The following is a 25,779-nucleotide window of genomic DNA, read 5'->3' as shown; positions in this document are numbered from 1 at the left end:
GTTGAAAACAGTGACAAACATCTGGCAGGGACAAGTTGTTTCACTTTTCCATTCCTTGGTTTAAAAATAGGCGTCTGCTTCTATGCACACTGCCAGGTTTTTCTTCTGCTCTGCTTTATGGAATAAGCTGAACAGGTGAATTTTACAGCTTGACCCAAAGGGTAGGACACTTCCAGATCTATTTTGGAACAGTGCTCCCAAGCATTGTGCTTGATGTTGTAGACTCTACTTACAGTTCTTGACCTTCTAAAAAAAGAAAACGTTATCTTGGAAGAGCTAGCTAAGCTACTGTCCAGCAAGACACTAGAGTCACTCAGATCCCTGGAGAATTCACTCAAAAAAGAACTCTGATGCCATAGCCCAAGTTCACCTGCCCAACATGGAAACCAAGGATTTCCCTCAGGTTATCTTCAGACCCATCCCTAGTCAGCAGGATGTGTGCACATGCACACACACTCTTCTCTGATGGACTGAACATAACATCTTCTACGGCACGATCAGAGTTTCCACTGGCCTACCTGAACAGTGGAGAGACTGTAATCTCTCATTCTTAAAGACTCATGAGCCCATCAAATATCCAGAGCCCATTATCAGAACTATTCTGAACAGCAAACCAATTAATAAACCTGGATTGCCTTAACCAAATCTTGGACTCATGTACTACCCGCTATGAAGTGATTCTTGCAGGACTGCCAGATTGAAGCAAAAAAGCTTTATTAGAAGCTGGGTCTGTCTCACAAAGATATATGAAACCTGGAGGGTCATCTAGGCCAACACACAGGGAAACTTTTTGCCAGTTCCCTGCACCTGAAGCCTGGTGAATCAAGGCCACTGGGGTCCCAAATGGCAGTGTCCTGGAAGGAAATTTCACTCCTCATCACACTCAGTAAGCCTGAAAAGGCACTTACCATACTGAGCATCCATTAGAAAGGAAATAAAATACTTTGCTTTAGTAGATGGTTCAGGGGTTCAGAGTTAGCTTTCATGGTTGAAATCTTCAGTGATGAGATTTCTGTTGTCTTAGGTCAAGAGGGGTTTTTTGTTTTTAGAATTCCTGAAACAGATTTCAGGCTTATGCTTGTTTTTAATACTCATATGGTCTTTTATCTGCTCCTTCCTCTGTATATTTTTCTCTCCCTGCCCAACCTCCCAAACAGAGGTTGTAGTTTGCTTTTTTTTCTTGTTTTTCTTTTCTTTCCTTTTTTTTTTGTTACAGATTCAGACTATGAGGGACTTACGTTTATTCTAGTGGTTTTAGAATAACTATCTAGCAAAAAAATTAGCAAACACTTCAATTTGTCGTTGTTTAAAAGTTATAGGTCACTTTCACTAAGAGTCAGCAGGACAGGATTTAAAAGTGATCATAAAGTTAATATTCCAAAAACACATTGCAAGGTTAACATTAGACTAACAAAAATTCCAGAATGAAGTCTAATACAATACCACACCCAAGTAACATTCTGAAGATATCCTGTGGCACAGGATTTCCTTTCATCTTTGTAGGATGTTTAAGATATCCTAGAAGACGCACAGGAATCTAACAGTATTTAAAGATACATAAAGGAAATACTACAGTAATATGCAGACAATTTTTGATATATCCAATTACTATTGTAAAAGATTGAAAAGTCTAATTGGTTTAGCAAGAAGACAGCAGCTCTTTGCAGTCTTACAGAAGGCCAACATTTGGAAGAAGGTCTGTTATTAAACTCTTGGGGTTTGCTATAATCTAGGTATACTGCAGAGGTGTCATGATTAATATGTGGGGAAGGAGAGCTGATTACTCTTTACAGTAGTGCCCCATTGACCTGTCACAATTTATTCTTAACAGCGCTTGCAGAAGTGTTTTCTGTGCATACTGTCCTTTTAGCCTGAGCTCATAGCTTTTCTGTTCTAAGTACAACATGAAAAAGTTGTGTCCTAAAGCACTGATGTACGTGAGGAATCTATAGCTGTCGTGACCACTATGTACTTCCAAGCCTGTAAGATTTATTCTTCAAGGCATTTATTTTTAACAAATGGAAGGCGAGTGAGTGCTTTAAAATCAAAACAAAATAAAAACCAACACATTTTTAATATTAGAATTACTCAGTATGGATCAAAATAATGGCATTTGCTTTATTTTCTGAGTGTAGTTAGCGTAAACGCTCAAACTTAATGCTAGTCAGCAGAAATATTGTGAGGCTAAACAAACTGGTATGTCTCTTATTTCCTTCGTTGTACTTCTCTCTCTGACACTCAGAGAAAGAGATGTGAGAACTGATGGGGATGTTAATCAGAGCTATTGAGAGAGACAACACTGAGCTCAGGCTGGAATGGTAGCTAGAATCCCAGGCATAGTCTGCAAGGGAGGTGTTCACTGCCCGACTAAGGCTTGTGTAGGATAGAAAAAGCTCAAAAACATATGAAGTGTTATTTGGTGGAAATGAGCCCTGAAGAGTGAAGAATAATAGACTCCCATTTGCTCTGTATCATAATATTTCTGCTTATAAAGATATGAAGTCGGAGCTGCAGTATCCAAAGCCATAGAAAAACCGAAACTTCCACAGATATTTCTTACATAATAGGGCTGGTATTTTTTAATTTAAATGACATCTTTTTTAATATATACCTATACAATCTTGATTGTAAAAACTAGCGTTTAAATAAGTCACTAGCTTCTGGGTAACTTACATTAGTGAAGCTTCGAGTGGTGTCCCTACATGACTATTTTTATGGGTACTGGCAATAGAGTAGCTTGTACTAAGCAAGAGAGAAGGAAAAAGGATGTGAAGAGGAGTCTGTTTCACAAGCATAACTCATATCCCTTTTATATTTTGTGACTATCCCTTCTCTTTAATCTGAATAGTTTTTCAGGTAGTTTAAAACAACCATATAATATCAGAAGTATTTATTTTTAGGTTTTATTTTATCAGTATATGTAAAGTTTGTCTTTACTTTTAATTTTCATGTGAAACTAAGAATATGCTAGATATAATAGATACCCATGTGTTTTTTTTCTCTCTTTATTTTAACCAGCCGCTTATTCCTAGAAGTCCTACAAGCAGCGTTGCTACACCATCCAGCACTATCAGCACACCCACTAAAAGAGACAGTTCAGCACTCCAAGATCTCTACATACCCCCTCCTCCGGCAGAGCCTTATATTCCCAGGTAAAAAGCTAATGATGATGTTGCAGGTTCCTACAGTTTATGGACAAAGAATGGCACTTATAAAAGACTGAGCAGTCAAACAAATTTAAGACGGTAGTTAAAGATAAGAAAAATGATTACACTTGTTGAAAATAGGTATTCATGTATATGGATTGGAAGATAAGGCCTCTGATATTTTCCCATGGAGTTCGACTAGTTGTTAGAAATATCAGTGACTACACTAAATCAGATTCATGATCTGTTTGGTCCAGCATTGTGCCTCCTGCAGTGGCCCACGCCTTTTATTGCAGAGAAAGGTGCAAGACCCTCAGAGTAGGTAGATGTGGGGTAATCTGCCCCATGGTGGTGTCATCCTAATCCCTAATAGTGAAGGATTGTCTTGAACCTTGAAGCAAAACTAGAAAGAATACTTTGTGTCTGTGATGTCTGCCATCTGAGCCAGTGACAGAGATTGAACTGGGATACTCTGTAGCTAAAAATGTGAATTTCTATAGCTTGAGTTAAAGGGAGAGGCTCTTACTGCAGTGGATTGCTACTTTTCTATAGCCATGGTAATTCTTTTTTTAGATATGTTTTGTGTAACAATTGGAGCAAATTGCTAGGACAATATTTGAGGTATGACTTTCATTCTATATTCTGTAGCTACCCAATTGTTCCATAAATATATATGCCACTCTGAGCTGAAACAGCCACCTTCATCACTGTCCCTTCAAGTCTCTAGCTTTCCTCCTTTGTGTCACAGAACGTTTTCCTTCTGACTGAGCTGTCAGCCTCCAGTTAGGAGTCAGAAGAGCAGCAGCAGATTCATCCTTCGATTTACCACACTGTCCTATTACCAGTCATCCAATTCAGCATGCTACTGCAGTATACTCTGTTGTTCCTCTCCAATAATCCTGTGTGGATATTACAGCATATAAATACATTTGTAAAATATGCATTGTAAGCAATATAGATGCCTTAAAATATATAGCAAGAGAACATCATTCAGAGGAACATTTTTTTCTTAAAATGTTTTGGTATTAGTGTGTGTAGAACATTATATGACCAAATAGTGATTAAAAAGCCTTTTTTTTTTCCCTGGCAATCTTTTGTTACATTTACTGGGCTATGCTGGGAGAACAATGTGCATATTTCCTTAGGGGTGATTAGAGTCACTCAACAGTGACCCTTCCAGCCAGTTGATAAGATGTATTGCCTGATGCTGACAAGGCTTTCTTATGGGTTATCACTGGGCGAGGTGAATGGCAACTTAAATTGACAGGGGAAGAGAACTGTGCATTTATGAGAAATCCTTTATTCTCCAGAGATATTGAAGACCTTCTGAGTCAGAATATTGAATTTCTTGTTCATGGTTTTGATGATGTCATAATTCTTGTATGAAGCCATGAATTGAATTTTGTAATTCATTCCTGGTCACTCCATTGTCTTATCTAGTCTATCATTCACTTTTAGAAAAAATGCTATGTGCTACCACTTTATGTAGTATGCAGCATAGCTAGCCCCTGCTTAAACAATTATTCCAATTTGTGTCTTTAAAAAATGACAGTACAAGTAGTTTCTCATTAATGATTTTTTCTTCTAATTTATTTGAAATGCCCATAGGGAATCAACATGTCGTTAATTCATCTTGTAACTGGATATCACCATATCTCTATGCAAGTGCTACTGAAAGAGTATTGTACCCTCATAAAAATTATCTTTAGGCCTCAAAGATTTAATTCTAAACACTTTAGGCTAAAAGAAAAGCACATAAAGCAGTCAGAGTTCTTCAGTTTCTCTTTAGATGTAAACCTTATAGCTATAGACTATAGACCTTTTAGCTTTGAAACTGAGGTTCAAATATGGCTCAGAGAAGTAATGCCTATAAACTGCTTATTGCACATCTAGCTCTGTTTCTTTTACTATATTAATTTTATTAAATGAGAAAATGAATTGGTTTTGCACAGCATTTTTAATGTGTAATCCTACTTCAACAGCTGATAACCCATCTATCACATTAGCTGTGATGTTTGAAAATGCATCCTTTATATGATTTATTCTAGGCATAAAAAAATAAATTATGGTAGTGTTGGTGTGTGGACCGTCACTAATGAAATACTATATCAATTACTTATCATTTCATTGCACCTAAAAAACTAAGCTTATTGCATGATTAAGCTGTGCATTCCCTTCACAAACCCATCATGTAATATATTACATAATATGACTTGATTGAAAGATGTGTTCTGGCATTTCAGCAGTCTTTTGTCTATAATTATATGTATTTATGCACCTCTTCATTTTTATTTTGTGTACCATCAAATAGCTTGGTGCTGCTCTCTTGGGTTGCTGTTACTGGGTGCATTTTTGGTTGACTACAACAAAAGCAATAATTCTTTTGCTACTGGAAAATAATAGGGATTCACTTCTTCAATGTATATTATATATCTCTGTAGCCATCCCACCTTTGGGTCTGACTATATGCACAAACAGCAGAGACAAGAGTTATCAGTGAAACTAGAGACTGTTTAGTTGGAACAATGTTGGAGCTTATCTTCTTTGTGGGATAGTCATTTTCATAGGTACAGTTAGCGAATACTTAGATATATATTTCTCCCACACCAAATGCAGTGAAGCAAAATTTTGGCATGAACATCTCAGGTTCATATTCAGCAGTTGGGTGTCAGTATGTAACAAATTATGACAGCAAATGGCCGCCAGAGTCTCTAGCTGAACTGTACATGTGAGGCATGAGAGTTAGAAATGAGGAACTTCAGCTCCAAAAATTTGAGCTTAAGGTGATTCCTTTTGTGATCCCAAATTCTTTACAATGCCTGCAAAGAAGCTATAAACTCTGCCACAACTAACTGAAACTATTCTTCTTTATAGTAGAGGTCTTTGGTTTTGGAGCTAGAGAGACTACATTCATTCCCCAGTGAATGAATGTGTGAAGTTTGCTATTCTTTTGACTATTGTATCTGCTGGTTGTGACTACAGCTTCAGTAAAGGTTGGGGCTTAGCTGTCTTAGATGGGCCTAGGACTTCAGAAGTCATTTTAACTCATCCTGTGGTCACTCAAGACTTCATCATGAGTAGAGATAGATGCGGGATTATCAACTCCAGAAACAATCTTTTCATCACTCAAGCTAGGGAGTTCATGGAGTTCTTGGTGGCTATCGCTACATTAATATACTATCACATCTCAAAAGCTAAACAGGATCTGGTCTGGTCAGTTTTTTGAAAGGTAACTTGGAGGACAATCTGAGGCATGCAGATGCTGTTGGTGACCCATTAAGTGGCACACTTCTCTTGGATTCTGTGTATTTAATCAATTTTTATTTACAACATAAAGTCATCTATTCATGACTCCAGGAGCCTTTGACATATTAAAAATCAATTATAAAAGAATAAAGCAAGCATCATCTCCTTATCTGAAAACAGAAAATGCTAGTTTTAAAAAAATCCAAATAGTAGTTTACCTTGTAGAACATCTAAGCCCTCTTGTCCCCCTCCCTTCTTAAAAGACCAAGAATGATAGATGGGCTTTGCAACATATCCAGAATTCAGGTGATTTAAGACTAGGAAGGAGTAAATTCAGGATGCAATTGAAGTGAATTGCCAGAGATATAAGGTACAGCTTGCATAGTGGTGCAACCCCCAAAGATCAGTATTATCTTTTTCTTGGTCATATAAATATTTATATGCACCCACACTCTTAAAGAAATGTTAAAAAAAAAAAAAAAGTGTCCTATTTCAGTTCATTCAAAATCTCTCTTGTTTACTACAGGGATGAAAAAGGAAATCTTCCATGTGATGATATTGGCAGACATATAGTGGGCAAGCCAGTTCATAAGGGTTCCGAATCTCCAAATTCATTTCTTGACCAGGAATATCGGAAGCGCTTTAATGTGGTTGAAGAAGATGCAGTCTTATACTGCTATGAATATGAGAAGGGAAGAACAGGTGGCTCTGGGAGGAGAGAGAGCACTCCAACGTATGGTATGGCATTGTTCTAATAAGGATAATCCAAATCCCTTGTTTAGTTTTAGTAAATTTATTAGTTTATGTGTCCTTTTGAAATAGAAAATATGTGTGTATCAATCTGATTTTCTATGACATTATTATGGGAAGATCTCAGGCTAAAAGCTTTTGATATTGTGTATCAAAAAATCCTACTGAATAATTTAAGGCATAAAAAATGGGAGATTAGTCCAATACCATATTCTTTATGATGATTGTCAAACAATTTTTCTGTCCAGAAAGTTGTACTTAATATTACCACTTCACCTTCCAAATGATTGGAGTACTATTCTTAACCCAGTTTACAACTTCTCCCACGGTATGCAGGAGATAACTTTGAGTACCATTGTGTAAGGAAAGCAGCCAGTAACCAATTTATTTACAACAAGGATACAGGATGCACGTGGTTCCCTGCATAATGACATATGTTGCATAGGTCCTAAAAATGGCAATATTAGTAAGAACTGTCCTGTGGTATTCCTCTGTTTCCAAAAATGAAGTATGACTGATTGCCTGCATGTTGTAACATTATGTGAATTCTTGCTTACCTTAAAGTATGTGGATTGTAACAACTTTTTAATTATAATAGATCACTCTTGGCTTGAGGTTAATATATTGTCCCAGCATGCAGGTTATTCAGTACTCCTCTACACCGTAGGGTTGGTGAGGTGACATCTTTTATTGGGCCAACTTCTGTTGGTGAAAGAAACAAGCTTTCAAGCTCCACAGAGCTCATCTTCAGGTCTTGATGTAAGCTGAGACCAATATGGTTATAACAAAGCTTCATCTAGTAGTGTGTGTGTGTGTGTGTGTGTGTGTGTGTGTACACATCAATAAATATACACAACACTATTGTGCTCTGCTGGATCGAATTTCAGATCTGTTCATGTCTCCCTCTAGTGGCTGGTGCAAAGGAGATATAGGATGGGACTTCCAAAGAAATACCAATGGGAGCTGAGCATCCAACACCCTTAGGATCCTTTGAAAAACTCAGCTATAATCCATAGAGCTATCACACAATTGGAGCTTCTGCATTAGCTGAAGTAGTACATTTTCACAGCTTTGGAACAGAAGAACTTTGTTTCTGTTCCTGCTGAAAATTGAGAAGTTGCCATGGTGTGGAAAGAAGTTAGGAGGGAGTCCACTGGTATCATATAGGACCATATACTTTCTGTTTTAGGTCCAACTGAGGCATCTATTTGTGGAATTTTCCTCACTGCCCAAATTCAGACAGGGTTTATACCAGTGGGGTTCTCACCACTACAATGTAGTGATGAAGCAAATTAAGCCATTTCAGAGACAAATCAGTTTGTACTCACTCCCTCACATACTGTGCTACCACTGTCATACCTTTACCTTGCCAAAAAAGGAATTCAACTAAGGTTTGTCTGTCTCCAAAAAATAATCAGAATGTATTAAGCATAACTGTTGTGTAGAGAATCAAACTGCCCTTAACAAAACGTTTTGACTGCTGTAATTTTAGCTGAGCACGTTATTGAATACTGTCCAATGCATTTGCTGTTCTATTTTAATTATTAAGTTCAATGTAAGATGCATGTTGGAATAACTATGGTAATCTTGACACCACCTTCCTTTTGAGGAGAAGATAAAGTAGAATTAATTTATCACAGTGCACAGATTCATTACACCATACTCAGTGCTTGATTACAGCCAAGCTTTTGAAATCCTTTGAGAGAGAAGGTACAAACTGAACTCAAGCTGTATAAAATATTCTCAGGACTCTGTGTAATACACATATAGAATATTAAAGAACGCATTTTCATAAAGATGCACCCGCTTGCAGAGTGTGCCTTTTAAAAAAGAGAAGAGTGGAGGAGACGAGCCCTGGAGCATCCTTAAAGACAGTTATTGTCAGTTTTATCCCAGCCCTCACTTTATTTTTTTTTAAAGGAAAGAGTCAAAACAAGTAGAAGCAAGTGATTGTTCTCTATATATAAAATAAAAATTGCAGGGTGGGGTAGTCTAGGATCCCTCAGAATTCTTTTTTCAAAGCAGGAATAATTCCCACCTGCTTGCTGCTATTGTAACTGAGGGAACCAACATCATTTAGTTATAGCAGCCGAAGGGAATGATGGCAGCATGAAGCATAAGGACCTATAAAACTAAACCATTTAGCAAAAATGCCATATGAATGTTTGTGTGTCTCCAGTCTACTGAAGTAACAGACATGCTGCAGCATTAACATTTTTTTTAAAGTATATATTGGTTCTGACCATTGCATTGAATATGTTTAACCACCTAACATTGGACATAAGGTACATATATTTGAATGATGCTGTGAACGCAGGGAGTGGCATTTACTCTGTTATGTTCCACTGTCCCTATCATTATTGCCTCTGATTTTATTTCCTTCTATTCTCTCATGGAGATGGATGAGCATGGCTTAGTGTTTTGAGAATAATAATTTCCTCTTCAGTAAAATAAAACGTGTGACAATACAGTACTTTGGAATTCCTTGGTAGCACCTTTCACTCACTTTATTTAAAAAGAAAAATTTCCAATATGATCCCAGATATATAAGAACTGTTCCATGAGTGCAGTGGTTTCAGAGAATACTTTTCTAAACTAAGCAGATCATACAGAGAAATGCTATCGAGATATATTTGTGTGCATCAGATTTTTGCTCTTTGTAAATTCTGTTTATTTTTGAGAGTTTGTCAGCAATTTGCCCGCAAATGCTGAAAGAAACTATATTTCCATGTACATATTGATGCTTAATTTTTTTCTACTGAAAAGAATTGTCACTGTATTTTAAGGGCCCATACCCTACAAACACTTATGCATGTATTTAACTTTTAAGCATAAGAATAGTTCACAGACCATTTTAGGGATTCAGGCTTAAATGATTAAAGCTTCTTCTCACCTATTTCCTCTCCACCAGCCCTAAAACTAGTTATTATTGAGATCAGTGTCAAAATAAAATGTAGTTCAAATACATTCTCCATCTAAAATAGCCTCTAGAAAGACTATAGGTGAGTTTTCCATGTATCAAATCAGTAATTGGTGTTGATTATCAAATTCTCTAGTATGCTGGTCTGAGCCGCATGAAGATTATTTTCTCTCAAAGACTGAATGTATTGTAGCTAGCCTACACTGGCCCAAAGGAGCAGACTATAGAGACTATTCTTTGCCTCAGTGTTCTTACTTAGAATTAGACTGTTGTTGGAGTGGGACAACTCCATATTATTGTAGATAAAAATAGGCATATATGTATTTTCTTATGGGTGATGGGGAAAGTAGCACTCATTGTTTTAGTAAGGTGTTGTCTTAGCTGGAGAATTGTAGTTCATTTTCTAATCATTATGTGATTATACTCTTGTGAAAAAAGCCCAAAATCTGTACATCATTAAAAGAAACTGGGGTAATAACTTTTCACCTCACTTCTCTATTGAACATTGTATTAGCTCAGAAAAGTAGTTGTGTTGCCTTTAACTGAGCTACATAGCTAGACTGTGCCCTCTTCTAAGTCTGATGCTTAAACTGCTATTTATTCCTATGCAGCTTAATTAATGGGTGTGAACCACAGTGTCTTGCTACTGGGTATCACTTTTGTGAGGCTGGTGCAATATATCTTCTTAGTTCAAAATGTCACAGCATATAAATCTTCCTGCAAAATTCTCATCGTCCCTCTAATTTTGAACTGTGTGCACATTTTCTGTTACAGCTCACATGGCTTTTTGAAATGCTCTGGGCATTACATCAACTTAGCTACACCTATTAAAATTGGATGTTTCATTTATTATAATCGCAGAGTGCAGTCACATCCTGAGCTGGATTAGGATTTGAATGCCACGGATCTAGAGTAAAGATGGACAAAGTTCAGGTGCATAGAAACACTGGGATGCTTAAAGATCTGCCCAGGAGTCAATTATTATGCTACATGATACTTTTCCAAGTTGCCACTGTGAGGGCTGAGCTATAAATATGTGGATCATAGTTAGCACTGGGAAACAGTGGGGTTATTTAATCCTTCTATAGAGCCTTTCATCTTTGTTAGTTGACTGTAATTTAATTTGTTTCTCTTGTGTACACCATACTAGTCAATCCCTTTTATTAGTTAAAATGTACTTATTTTTTTAAGAGTATTGAAGTTCCAGTCACTAAAATGCCCCCGAAGCTTTTCACACGTAATTTATCAACACAGGGTTTGTATGTGGCATATGAACATGACCCAGTGGTTTCACAGAAATGTGTAAAACCAAAACAATTTGTTTTGTTTTGTGGTGAATTACTAGTGCATGCCAAATGGAGTTGGAGAGTCCAGAGCATTAAATGTTTTCAGCACAAGCTCATAATCAATAATATGATAAAATCATTTTTAAATGCCTTTGGGCCTGCTCCTTCAGTTGAGATCAAAAAGACATAGATATTTTTCAGAAATGAGGGAACTGGTTTTTTGACAATTTAAAGGATAGATTTCTGGCTAGTTCTCTATTCCTGACTGGTAACTACCATACAGTTATTGCTAATTGACCCCTGAGAGCTTCAGCTTACATCCCAAATTAGAAGTTTCCCTGAGAATGTTCTTTAGAGAAAGTAGTTGTAAAGGATCTGTGTGAGTTGAAGAGGAGATTGACAGAGGAGGAAGATGAATGAAATTTGCCATCGTGGGAAGGAGATCATTTAGGCAATCCAATGGATAGTTCATATATGAATAAATATGGAGCTTTAGAAAACAGCACACAGAGAAAACATTTGTTATGAATGTGGTCCTTGGTAATGATCAGACCTACCTGTTTTTTATTACAGCTTTACGAAAAGTCTTGTGGTAGATGCAGTATTTTTTGTATAGTATGGTTTGAGTTCAGTACAGTGCAGCACAGAAGAGAATTGTGGTGTTTAGATGTTGCTTGTAATTGTTAGAACTGGGAGCACTGGCTGTTGGGAGTCTGAAAGGACAGGAAACAGGAAGAAGGGGGGAGAAGTTGAGGAGGCAGAGTGAGAGTTACAGAGGGTGCAGCAGCAGCTTGGTAAAGAGGTTTCCACTTTAAAGTCCTGTTGAAGTTTGTTAGTACCTTGCCTGGTTGATACAACATTTTGGTGATGAGGATGGATCTTCTTCCTCTGAACCCACCTGCACCCTTTCTGCAAAGCCCAGGTGAGCCTCCAATTGGTTTTACTGCCTGGATCCATATGTTTGAGACTTATCTGCTTGCCATCAGTGCTGCAGAGATTTCTGAAGTAAGAAAGCATGCTCTGCCAATCCACTGCCTTGGAGCAGAATTGCAGTGTATATTTTACACTTTTCCCCTTACAGATGATAAATATGAGACTGCACTCACTGCATTAAAGAACTTTTTTGTGTTTTTGTAGTAGCTAATCACTACAGATTTTGCCAGTGTGAGCAGAAACCAGAGGAGACTATAATGTAGTATATTGCTTCCCTGAGGAATCTGATTGTAACTTGTGACTTTGGGAAAATGGCAGAAGAGATGATTAGAGACCAGGTCATTGAGAAAACAACTATGCTTCATGTAAGTGAACGCTTACGAGAACCACAACTTACAGTAGAAAAAACAATAACCATTGCTGTTCAGATTGAGTCAGCTACAGCTGAAGCCAAAATAATGAGCAGGGATACAGGAGGCACAGTCCAGGCTGTGACTCCTTTGCAGAAAAGCTTACTGTCGCTGCAGACAAACAATTGCAGGAGGAAACCTAATAAAAAACCACTGAATCAGCAAATTCAAAATACAGTAAATGCATGCTTTCACTGTGGATCCCCACAACACCTTGCAAGATACAGAGGATGTCCAGCAAAAGTAGCTCAGTGCAGTCATTGCAAAAAGATTGGGCATTTTGCTAAAGTATGTCGCAGTAGCCAGTTCAATCAACAAGTGCATGCAGTTACAATACCAGATATTACTGTGCTGAGTGTGGACAAAACCACTACTGCACATATTCCAGAACAGATAAAGTGCACTGTAAACGTTTCTGCCATACCTTCAGGCAAATCACACTCTCTTCAGCTAATGTTGGACACTAGCTCAGCAGTATCTATACTACCTGATTCCATCTATTTGCATTACTTTAAGATGTGCCTCTTAGTGAACCCAAACTTCAGTTGGTGTGCTATTTGAAAAACATATTCCAGTACATGGCTGCCTGCCAGCAATAGTTACTTTTGGTGATTGCTGTGTAACTACAGAGTTCTACATTGTCCACAAGGCACTCCTATCCTTGGCAGAGATTTATTGACTGCTTTAAATCTCAGGGTAGTTAATGGACGAATTGATCTTCCTCAGCAAACCACTCTTGCGGTACACAGACCAGTTTCAGCTGGGACCAGGACCGGCTCCAGGCCCCAGCGCGCCAAGCGCGTGCTTGGGGCGGCATGCTCTGGGGGGCGCTCTACCGGTTGCCTGGAGGGCTGCAGGCGGCTCCGGTAGACCTACCGCAGGCATCCCTGCGGAGGATCCGTTGGTCCCTGCAGGAGGTCCACTGGAGCCACGGGACCAGCGAGCGGCAGAGTGCCCCCCCACGGCGTGCCACCGTGCTTGGGGCGGTGAAATGGCTAGAGCCAGCCCTGGCTGGGACCCAACACCAGGTTGAGGAGAAAAGTTAAAATGTGGAATAATATAATGCCTGTATGACAGAAATTACGGCGCTTACCATTTTCAGTCAGGGAAGCTGTTTCACAGGAATTTGGAAAACTTGTTCAAAAGGACATTATTGAAGAGATTAGCTCCTTGGAATGGATTTCACCTATAGTAGTGATGCAGAAGAAGAGTGGAGGCATTCACCTTTGTGTGGACTTAAGGGAACCAAATAAAGCTATTATGATTGACAGCCATCCTCTTCCTCACATAGCAGAAGTATTTGCAGAACTCCGTGGAGTAGAGATGTTTTCTACTCTTGATTTGCAGAGCACATACCACCAGGTTATGTTGCATGAAAATAGCAGAGACCTCACAGTATTTATTACACATGAGGGACTATTTCGTTTTAAACATATTCCATACCATCTCGCATCAGCCCCAAGAGCCTTCTGAAAATTATGTAATTGATTCTGAAGAATCAGCATGGATAGTTCAGTGCTATTTGGATGATATTATCGTGTTTGGAAATACTACTGAGGAGCATGACAATAACCTGCAGTCTGTACTAAACTGCCTCAAAGCAGGCCTCAAGCTCAATAGGTCCAAATGCAAATTTGGACAAACTGAACTCTCCTTTCTGGGGCATACATTTTCACAGGCTGGACTAAAACCTGATCCGGATCATATCCTGGTAATTTCAAATGCTCCTCCTCCAACAGGTTTGCAAACCTTACGTTCTTTCTTGGGTCTTACCTTCTGGTATGCAAAATTCATTCCCAATTATGCCTCTGTCATTGAATCGTTATGAGAATTATTATGGAGCAGTTCAACCTTAGTGTGGACAACGGATGCACAAGCTAGTTTCAAAACGGTGAAAGACTTGATTGTACAGAGTCCAGTACTTGCACTATTCAGTCCTGCATTGCCCACAATTGTAACTACTGATGCTTCTGATTATGGACTTGGGGCTGTCCTCACACAACTTCATGAGGACAACACCAAGAAGACTGTTGCATTTGCTTCAAAGACACTGAGTAATACTGAGAGAAAATATTCTACAATCAAAAAAGAAGCACTTCCTTGTGTCTGGGCTACTGAAAAATGGCGAACTTACCTGTGAGGCCGCACATTCAAGTTGCACACAGACCACAGCCCTCTGATAACGTTGCTCACCACGAAAGGACTGGGAAGAGCAGGATATCATATTGCTAGATGATCTGCAAGACTACTTCTTTCAATTATGAACTGGAATATAAGCCTGGAAACAAATATGTGGCAGCTGATTGCCTTTCTTACCGGCCTTTGCCTTCACCAGATGGTCCACCAGAGGATGAGGATGTAGTAGCGCTTATTACAAGCACTCTTACATCAGTTACAAGAGAACAATTTCAGGCTGCTTGTTCAGCTTGCCCAATTCAACAAAAACTATGGAAATTTCTAACAAAGAGATGGCCAAGTAACCCTAAAAACCTTGACCCAGTTTTGCTGCCTTATTTTAGAGTTTGGGATGAACTTTCTTTGCTTGATGGCTGTGTGCTACGAGGTGCACACCGGCTACTTGTGCCAGAAGAATTACAGTCAAAACTCATACACCTGGCACACGATACTCATCAAGGAAGTGTCAGAACCAAACAACGACTACGGGTTCTGTATTTGGTGGCCAGGGATGGACTCTCAAACTGAAGCACTCATAAAATCCTGTGTCACTTGCCAAATGCATGGTAAGACAGCAGTGACATGTACCCCTCCATTACTGTCTGTTTCTCTTCCTGAATCTGCATCGGAAAAAGTGGCGATTGACATTGTAGGACCCTTTGAGACTGCTCCAATTGACTGTCATTATGCCATTACTTTAATAGACTATTTCAGTAAATGGCCTGAGGTAGCGTTTACCTCACAAATCTCTTCTGCTACAGTAATTAAGTTCCTCTCTTCAGTTTTTAGCAGGGAAAATAACCCCAAAGAACTGGTTTCAGATAATGGTAGTCAATTTACTTCCCTGGAGTTTGAAACCTTTCTAGCAGAGAGGAACATTTTACACAGAAGGTCATCCTATGTTACCCTCAAGCCAATGGGGAAATCGAATGATTTAACAGAAGTTTGAAAGAGAGTTTGCAAATGACTAAACGAAGGATGATTGTGGATACTCTTCACTACTGATTTCTTGCAAGCGTACTGGGCTACACGACACACCACAACGCAAAGATCACTTGCAGAGTTACTGACTGGGAAACAGATGAATACTAAACTGAACATTCTTCTTCGAGTGCTTGCTCATATCCATTCCAGTTAGGTGTGCGCGCACCGCGTGCACGTTCGTCGGAAGATTTTTACCCTAGCAACACTCGGTGGGTCGGCTGGGCGCCTCCTGGAGTGGCGCCGCTATGGCACCAGATATATACCCCTGCCGACCCAGCCACCCTTCAGTTCCTTCTTACCGCCCGTGTCGGTCGTTGGAACAGTGGAGCGCAGCTTAGCTGACCTCCACTTCCCTAGCTACTCGTAGTTTTTGTGTATATAGTTATATAGTTATAATCCTTTTATATATTTATATATATATATACTTATACTTACAAATCTATGCAAATCTTTTCTTTTCTTTACTAGCATAGATTAGTTTAGTAATAGTTTAGCGGGTTCGGAGAGTAGCCCCTTCCTGCAACCGGTGCCGGAGCCCATGCCCGGCTCAAACGCGGTTTCTTAAACATGCTTGCTGCCACAGGCCGTTCCTGACCAGAGATCCAACACGACTCCTGTTTGCGGTGCCTCGGGAATCGCATTTCACAGCTATGAGTGCCCTCATTTGCAAGGGCTTTAAGAACAACACACAATGCGGTGGCACTGTTCATTTTATCTCCACCTTCGTTGCGCCGAAGCACTGGCCACTCGGCGGACAGAAGCGCCTCCCGGACTGGAACCCCACGGCACCGCCTGTTGCCAGGCACCGAAGTTGACTCAGCACCGCTCACCTCATCCTCATCAGGTTGAGGAAGCCCACGGACTCCTCCTGCCATGTGCCCGACAGCCTCCCTGGCACCACACCATGGTTGGAGCCTCCCATACTCCTGCTGCTTCTGTGCCAACGTGCACACGGCAGCCAGAGAGCTCGTCTAAGTCGGGATTCGCAACCGCACCGACTCCTTTGCAGCAAGAAGGCACCGAACAATGTCAGCACCGTCGGATTCCCGGTCGACACGAGCCGTTGAATCCAGTACCTGACCGCTTGCCCGAGCGCACGCTGTTTGGTCGAGCTCACCTGTTCCTACTGCTCCCATGCAAACACCTGACACGCAGAACAGAGAGCGTATCTCAGCCCGCAATCACGAGGCACTGGCGATGTCGGAACCGTTGATCCCAGTCCCACCGAGGGCCGTCGAATACACGGTGCCTGACAGCTCCCCGGTACCGCACTATTGATCGAGCTTGCTGGTTCCCATCCACGCTGAAACATTCCTAACAGCGAGGGATTCATTGCCATGCACAGAGTAAGGCTACCTGAACTCCCGGCACTGCCGTGCGGGTAATTACAAGTCTCTTGGCAGCCTCCTGATGAAACCATCCCTCTGTTGGTGCAGCAGAGCAAGGCACCGTTCGATGATCACGGTCCCGCAGACGCTCCAGGTCCCGTCGGCACCTCCCGCTCCCGACGCCACATGCAGTCCCGATTCTGTTCTCCTCGGGGACACTGGTTGCACTCGCACATACGTCGGTGTCCCATTCACCGACCCATATAATCTTGGCACCGTTTCGGATCCCAGGCACCGCTGACAGGCACTGTGACTCCCGTAGCCGCTTCCGACCTCAAGATCCTTCGGATCGACTCTGCGGCACCGCTCTGGTCGCAGATCCGGATCTCGTTCCACGGTACCAGTGCGCCTTCGGTACCGGTCCCAGGTGCCGCAGTTGGGGCAAGGTTCTGGTAGATCAGAGACTCTTGCTCATGATTGTTCAGCACCTCCATGGCCATTCCGGACCACGGCATCAACAGTGTTTTCCCACGCCGACAGCTCCCTTATTGTTCAGGACCGCAATTCTGGTGTGCGCACCAACAACCTGAGAGCCCTCAGGACCTATGGAGGGTAGCACTCAATGCGGACCTCCATGTGCAAGATGTGGTCCCGGAAGGTAGGGGACCGGTAGTGGACATCTATCGGCGGTTGCCGCCCGCCTAAGAAGGGGCCCTACCCATTTATTTCGGACCATCCAGGCGAATGCCGATACTCTTATGGAGGGATTATGGAACTACTTGTCCTGTCCTCTTCTCCTTCCCTGCTCACTAAATCATTCAGTTGGTTAACAAAAAAAAAAGGGAATGGTATGGCCAGCAGGGCGCCAGGCCCCGAAATTGAAAGGGGCTAGGCGAATGACCCTACTCCAGCGCAAGGTGTACTCTGCAACGGGCCTTATAGCCCTGCGGTGGCAAATCAATAAGCCGCTGCTTAGCCCCTAATACATCATTAACACCTGGGATGGCGTGGATAAATTCTATGGAGCTTCCCATCAAAAGACTCCCGCCAAAGCGTTCACTGCCGGCTTGGAGAAGGGAAAAAGCGCGGCTAGAGCTTCCCTCCAGCCCTCCGTTACCACGAGGAGCATCTCATGGCTTTCAAAGGTTTTCAAACCCTCTGGCCCTTTCTCAATTTATCCATTTGGGTGGGTAAAGGCCTCTTGTTTTCCGGTGATGAATCAACCCCAGGCTCCAAGGCCTTGGACAGGACAACACAACAGGGTCCTAATGCGCTCTGTCTCGGCGTACATATGCCGACGACCTACTGCAGGCTTTTATGTTCCCGGCCACACCGCCACACTCTGTGCCTAGCCACAGATAGGACTTTGGCAGACGGCGCGGCTGAGGTGGTCGCAGATGACCATCAGGACCCCTAGAGGGCCAAGATCGACATCCCTCGCAATCACCACCAGGACCAAAGACAATCTTTCGAAGGTGCGCCTGAGGGCGGCGTACCAGTTACAGGCGGGATCCCACTCTTACTTCCTCTTGGCGTGGTCCCAGTTAACTTCAGTTCGCTGTCTCCTACACATGGCGGAGTATGGGTACCACCTCCAATTTGTTCCACCCTGACCCTCTTCAGGGACTCTTTTCGGGCACAATTCCTCTTACAAGAAGTGCGGACGCCGATGGACGAAGGGAGCAAAAGGTTTACTCCCCTTATTCCCTAATCCTCAACTCGTACGGAGGTCTCGGACCTGTCCTAGACCTACGAGGATTCAACCAGTTTATAATAAGGTTGAAGTACTGCATGGTATCCCGGGAACATTATCCTGTCCTTGGATCCTGGAGACTGGTATGCCGCCCTCGATGAAGGACACATACTTTCACATTGCCATCTTCCCTCCGCACAGGAGATACCTCCGCTTTCTAGCCAACTGTCGGTACTTCCAGTTTACGGTCCTGCTGTTTGGCCTTTCTACAGCCCCACAGGCATTAACCAAGTGTGTGGCCGTAATCGCCACCCACCTCCGCCGACGTTGGATATGCGTTTTCCGTATCTGGACGATTGGCTTATCTGTGGAGACTCCAAGACATAGTTCACTCAGTGTGTGGGCATCGTCAGGGACCTATTCACATGTCTAGGCCTGATGATCACTATGGAAACATCCACTCTGGTTCCCACGCAGAGGTTAGACTTCCTAGGGGCTATCCTGGACTCCGAGCTAGCCGGATCCTGCTTACCACAGCCACGGTTTCAGGCGATGGCACCATTCATCCGAGGTCTGCAAACTTCCCCAATGACCTTGGCGCGCACTTGTCTCGGTCTCCTGGGTCCCATGGCTGCCTGCTAGTTTGTAACCAAACACGCTAAGCTCTGCCTCTGTCCTCTCCAAGTTTCATTCAAATTGGCGTACTGCCCGGACAGGGGCCCAATGGTCACGATAGTCACCATTTCCTCGAGCACCCTAGGCTCCCGAGAATGGTGGCTAACTCCCTCCCTGATGTGGCCAGGGATGCCGCTCCATCCGCCCCAGCCCTCACTGTCCCTGACGACGGACGCGTCATCTTTCGGCTCCAGTGCTCACCTCAGTAACCTTCGAGCTTACGGCCTTTGGTCTTCTCAGGAGCTGGCGTTCCACATCAATGTCCAAAAATGAGAGCAGTCTGCCTGGCGTGCCAGGGGTTCCAGCAGTAGCTGCAAGGCCGTGGCGGCTCAATCTTTACAGCCAACGCAATGGACATGTGCTACATGAACAATCTGGGCGGGACATGGTCCTCCTCCTTTGTCAGGAGGCCATCCATCTCTGGCACTTTTGCATAGCCCACTCGATAAATCTGGTAGCATCTTTTCTCCCAGACGTTTGGAACGCCTTGGCGCTTCGACTCAGCAGGTCTTTCCTGTCTCATGAGTGGTCGCCCTGCCCGATGTGATGCATTCTGTTGCCAGAAGTGGGGATTTTTCCCCACATATGGACCTGTTCACTTACCACGAGAACAGGAAATGTCCGAGGTTCTGCTCCAGCCAAGGTCTCTCCCCGGGACCGATCTCGGACGCTGTTCATGAGTGGAGGGCCAGCATCCATTTATGCTTCCACCATCCCCGGTCATTGGTCTGCCATCATAATGATTCTGCACAGGGAGCAGGCGCGCATCATCATATCACTTCACGTGTCCAGGCAGCACTGACACACACGTGCTCGGCCTGTCAATAGCCAACCCAATTACCCTGCACTACACCAGACCTCATACCTTAGGACACAGCAGACTTCGCCACCCGACCTGCAGTCTCTTTACCTCACGTGTGGCTGCTGCATGACTTCGGGGGCAGGAAGCCTATCATGGTCAAACGTACCTGGCAGGTGGAAGCTTAGCTTACTCCTGCTGAAGGTCTCGATCCCCTCTATTTTGGACACCCTCTGGCCTACAAAAGCAGTGCCTAGCGGTTCATCTGAGGTACACTTGGCAGCCATCTCTACATTCCACCCAGGCTAAGGTGGCATTCTATGTTCTCACACCTGTGGTTTCGAGGTTCCTAGGGCTTGGAGCGCTACCTTAGGTACGCCGCCAGCCCAACTGTTTAACCAGACTTATGTCTCCTCCATTCGAGCCGTTAGCACCTGCTCGCTGATATGCCGGTCTTGGAAGACAGCTTCTCATAGCCATACATAGGCCAGAAGGCGTCTCCGAGCTCAGCTTTACGGTGTTCGCGCATACACTATGTCCCAAGACAGGTGCAGTTATGACCACCCCGGCTTTCCTCCGAAGGTGGTTTCGGCCTTTCATGTTAACCAAACTCAACGCGATGTGGGAGACAACATTGCACTCTCTGGACGTTCTGTACAGCACTCGCATTTATGTTGAGTGGGCAAAACCATTTCGTAACACGCCCGACTCTCGTCGCAGTAGCAGACCGAGGAAAAGGCCTACTGTTTTCCTTCAGAGATCTCATCTGGGTGCTGATGTGCACCGCACTTGTTATGATTTGGCTCACGTTCCAAGCACATCACCATGCATTCTACCAGGCTCATGCTTCACTGCCGCCTTGCTGACTCGTGTACCTACCGCGGAGATTCATGCGCAGCCATGGTCTCGTCCATACCCTTGCTTCACATTTGCTCTGGTTTCAACAGTCAAGAGATGCTGCACTCTGGGTGTCAGCAGTTTTACATTCGCCATTTTCACTCCGACCCCACTGCCTACATAAGGCTTGGAACACCTAAACTGGAAGGATATGAGCAAGCACTCGAAAGAAGAAAAGATGGTTACTCACCTTTGTAACTGTTGTTCTTCGAGATGTTTGCTCATATCCATTCCACCTGCCTCCTTCCCCACTGTCGAGTAGCCGGCAAGAGGAACTGAGGAGCGGATGGGCGGCAGGGGTATATATCCGGCGCCATGGCGGCGCCACACCAGGGGGTGCCAGTCGACCCACCGAGTGTTGCTAGGGTAAAAATCTTCTGACGAACGTGCATTGCTGCGTGCGCACACCTAACTGGAATGGATATGAGCAACACATCTTGAAGAACAACAGTTACAAAGGTGATAACCGTCTTTTGCTGGGTTGTTAAAGGCATGACCCTGAGGCCTATCCGAGGATGATGTGAGAAAAAACAGTTAACAGAACAAGCAAAGCATAAGGCTTTCATAGGCAAGCAGCAGGTGTAAGGAATGAAAGTTTGAGGTGGTTTCTTAGTTAGAAACGACCTGGAATCTTATGCAAAGGGACCATAAATTCACAGCTCTTCTTAAAATCATAGAGAAGAGGGACCTACACTATTGACTTTCTGATGGCAGTAGGATGCTCTTATCTTGCACCTGCCATGCACCAGAGGAAGGATTAGCAACACCCAGTCTGAATTGGATGACTTCACCGTGATATCAATACAACAAGACATTGCATTGGAACCAGGGCTTGAGAGACGCCTGTCAGACCCAGACGACACCTGTCTGGACTCAAGACTATTATGTAGTATCTTACAGTGTTTTCAGTGTATATTTCTTCCAATAGTATAGTGTCTTGTTTCCTATTTGTTCCTGTGGTTAGAACAACAATGTTTATTTTATTGGGAGAGTTTCTAGAGAGGAGAGAAATGTGGTGTCTAGATGTTGTTGTATTATTAGAACTGGAGCACTGGCTGTTGGGAGTCTGAAAGGACAGGAAACAGGAAGGAGGGGGGAGGGTTGAGGAGGCTGAGTGAGAGTTACAGAGGTGCAGCAGCAGCTTGGTAGAAGAGGTTTCCACTTTAAAAATAAAGTCCTGTTAAGTTTGTTAGTACCTTACCTAGTTTGATACAACAGAATGCTCATATTTCCAGAGAAGTAACTGAAATTCTAATTATATTAATAATAAGGAGGCTAATATAGGCATCAGTTCAACACTATCCTATTCAGGAAAAGCACTTAAGCAGTTTTTCAGTGAAGAGAACTTCTGTGGGATTAAGCACATGCTTAAAGTTAAGTAGGTACCTATTTAAATAATTCTGAATAGAGATACTTCCTCATTAGTGCCCATGACAATACCGAACTTTTTTTAAAGATATTCCTCTATACTGTCTTATTATCTGAGGATTATAAAATGACCCTTGAGTGTAGAAAACACATAACTTGATTTAAATAATCCTATACATTAATCTTGAATGGGTAAGCTGTAAAATCCTTTTGGTAGCTATTCTCTACATGCTTACCTGTAAAGGGTTAAAAAGTCCCCAGGTAAAGAAAAAAAAAAGTGGGGATATGACAAAAGAGCCAATGGGAAGGCTAGAACTTTTAAAATTGGGAAAGAAACTTTCCCCTGTTTCCTGTGGTTCTTCTGGGCTGAAGAGACGGTGCAGAAGGAATTCTGTGTAGTTTGAACCAGATATGAAAACATCAGATCATATCTTAGAACTATTTTAAACACTCAATATGTAAGTAAATTAGGGATGTTTAGGACAAGGTAGGCAACTATGGCACAAGTGCCAAAGGCGGCACACGAGTGATTTTCAGCAGCACTCACAGTGCCCTGGTCCTGGCAACAGTCTAGTGGGGCTCTGCATTTTTAATTTAATTTAAATGAAGCTTCTAAACTTAAAAACCTTATTTACTTTACATACAACAATAGTTTAGTTATATATTATAGACTTATAGAAAGAGACCTTCTAAAAACATTAAAATGTATTACTGGCACGCGAAACCTTAAATTAGAGTGAATAAATCAAGTCTCAGCACAGCACTTCTGAGGGTTGTCGACCCCTGGTTTAGGAAGATGCAATTAGGTTTATTTGTGTTTATTTTTAAGGCTTGTGGACTCCTCTGTGCTAACCCCAGATGCTATAGTTTGCTTGTAACCTTTAAGCTAACCCCCAAGAAAGCTATTTTGGGTGCTTAATTTTTGGAATTGCTTTTTTAAAATCTAGCAAAAGCCTAAGTTCCAGATGTATTTTCTTCCTTTTTGTTTTTAATAAATTTTACCTTTTTTAAGAACAGCATTGGATTTTTGGTGTCCTAAGAGGTTTGTACATATGCTGTTTGATTAGCTGGTAGCAACAGCTAATTTCCTTTGTTTTCTTTCTCAGCTCTTCCCCAGAGGGGGGTCAAAGGGCTTGAGGGTACCGCACAGGGAGGAATTCACAAGTGCTCCTTCCTAGGCCAAGGGGGTTTTTTTGTATCTGTGTGGTGGCAGTGTTTACTAAGCCAAGGTCAGAGAAAAGCTGTAACCTTGGAAGTTTAATACAAGCCTGGAGTGGCAAGTATTAATTTTTCAAATCCTTGAGGGCCCCCACCTTCTGTATTCAAAGTGACAGAGTGGGGATTCAGCCCTGACAAACTGTATATCTTGTCTTCCTATATATTTATTTTACAGAAATTTTTCTAGTAATGTCAATTAATAAAACTTTCCAGGTTATTTTATTTGAATTTTGCTGTGTTTTGAGACTAAAGCTATATTCATACTGTTATGCCTTGTGACTAAAGGATTGGTAAGCAAAAAGTAAGAATTCATTCTGTTTGTCAAGGGTTTAAAATATTTTGGGTTTGGACTGCCAGATATTGCAGTATATGCCATGAGATTGTATTGCTATCTTGTATCAGTACATTATTTAACTTGTTGAATATTTCAGATCTCCTTATATAGCTAGTAATGAGGTTGTGCAAAACTCCTTTCCATTGACCAATTTCTGTACTTCTGGAACTTTCTTAAAAGGAACGACAATTTACCACATTTTTAAAAATACCTCCGTGGCTCTCAATTTAAAACTTTAAGTATAATACACCTCTACCTCGATATAATGGTGTCCTTGGGAGCAAAAAAATCTTACTGCGTTATCGGTGAAACCGCATTATATCGATCTTGCTTTGATCCACCGGAGCACGCAACTCCGCCCCCCCGGAGCACTGCTTTACTGCGTTATATCAGAATTCGTGTTATATCGAGGTAGAGATGTAATTTGATGTCTCTTTTCTGTTGTTGTCTTCTAAAATGTGAGTGAATTTGCCAGAATTAATATGCTGTGTTTTGGGCTGGTGAAATGCTTCATCCAGAGAGGCTACATTTGAGGTTTGAAGTCCTTGTTTCCATGCCCATTCAGTCATTGATGTAGCTACTAAGACAGATGCAAAGTTGCCATTTGTGGCAATGTTTTTTGTGATATGGACACAGGTCTGATTTCAGTTAGTCTGAGACCAAAAGCTCATTTCACATAGAGCATAAAACAATTCTCTCTGTATCTCAAATTGCATTACAGAGTAATTAACAGATGCTAAGTGGAAATGACTTGGAAGCCTTTATGTGCTTGGAAGAAGCTATTTCTAAACCTTGAGTTTTAAGTCTGATGTTACTGAGAGGGATTTTTTCTCTGTCACTGGGATTATTTCCTAAAATACTTAACTTCCAGGTAGACCTTAACAATAATGGACTGAATGAATTTGTGTTTCAACCTCTTGTCCAGAAGATATACTGGCACTAGAAAAGGTTCAGAAAAGGGCAACTAAAATGATTAGGGGTTTGGAGAGGGTCACATATGAGGAAAGATTAAAGAGACTAGGACTTTTCAGCTTGGAAAAGAAGAGACTAAGGGGGGATATGATAGAGGTGTATAAAATCATGAGTGATGTAGAGAAAGTGGATAAGGAAAAGTTATTTACTTATTCCAATAATGCAAGAACGAGGGGCCATCAAATTAAATTAATAGGCAGCAGGTTTAAAACAAATAAAAGGAAGTTCTTCTTCATGCAACGTACAGTCAACTTGTGGAACTCCTTACCTAAGGAGGTTGTGAAGACTAGGACTATAACAGCGTTTAAAAGAGAACTGGATAAATTCATGGTGGTTAAGTCCATAAATGGCTGTTAGCCAGGATGAGTAAGGAATGGTGTCCCTAGCCTCTGTTTGTCAGAGGATGGAGATGGATGGCAGGAGAGTGATCACTTGATCATTGCCTGTTAGGTTCACTTCCTCTGGGGCACCTGCCATTGACCACTGTCGGTGGACAGATACTGGACTAGATGGACCTTTGGTCTGACCCGGTACAGCCATTCTTATGTTCTTAAGATATACTGGATCTTTTCCCATAAATAATTAGCCTTGTAGAATTAACATACGTATTAACACTTCATTTAAAATATTTTGAGTTATACAAGA

The 25,779-nt window shown here is 42.1% G+C and overlaps 1 protein-coding gene across 4 annotated transcripts in view; it reads left to right on the top strand.

The window, feature by feature from the left end:
- Nucleotides 1–25,779, top strand: part of CNKSR2 (connector enhancer of kinase suppressor of Ras 2) — a 401,265-nt gene that overhangs the window by 244,524 nt on the left and 130,962 nt on the right. For all 4 annotated transcript variants that reach the window (XM_075059991.1, XM_075059987.1, XM_075059986.1 and 1 more), the window contains 2 exons: nucleotides 3,019–3,152; nucleotides 6,919–7,130. In XM_075059991.1, the coding sequence (XP_074916092.1) occupies nucleotides 3,019–3,152; nucleotides 6,919–7,130 (346 nt within the window). The remainder of the gene's footprint in view (nucleotides 1–3,018; nucleotides 3,153–6,918; nucleotides 7,131–25,779) is intronic.

This window comes from Chelonoidis abingdonii, chromosome 1, assembly GCF_003597395.2.
Source record: "Chelonoidis abingdonii isolate Lonesome George chromosome 1, CheloAbing_2.0, whole genome shotgun sequence".
Lineage (NCBI taxonomy): Eukaryota > Metazoa > Chordata > Testudines > Testudinidae > Chelonoidis > Chelonoidis abingdonii.
Note: the sequence above shows the minus strand (reverse complement) of the source record. Positions and strands in the feature narration are given on the sequence as shown.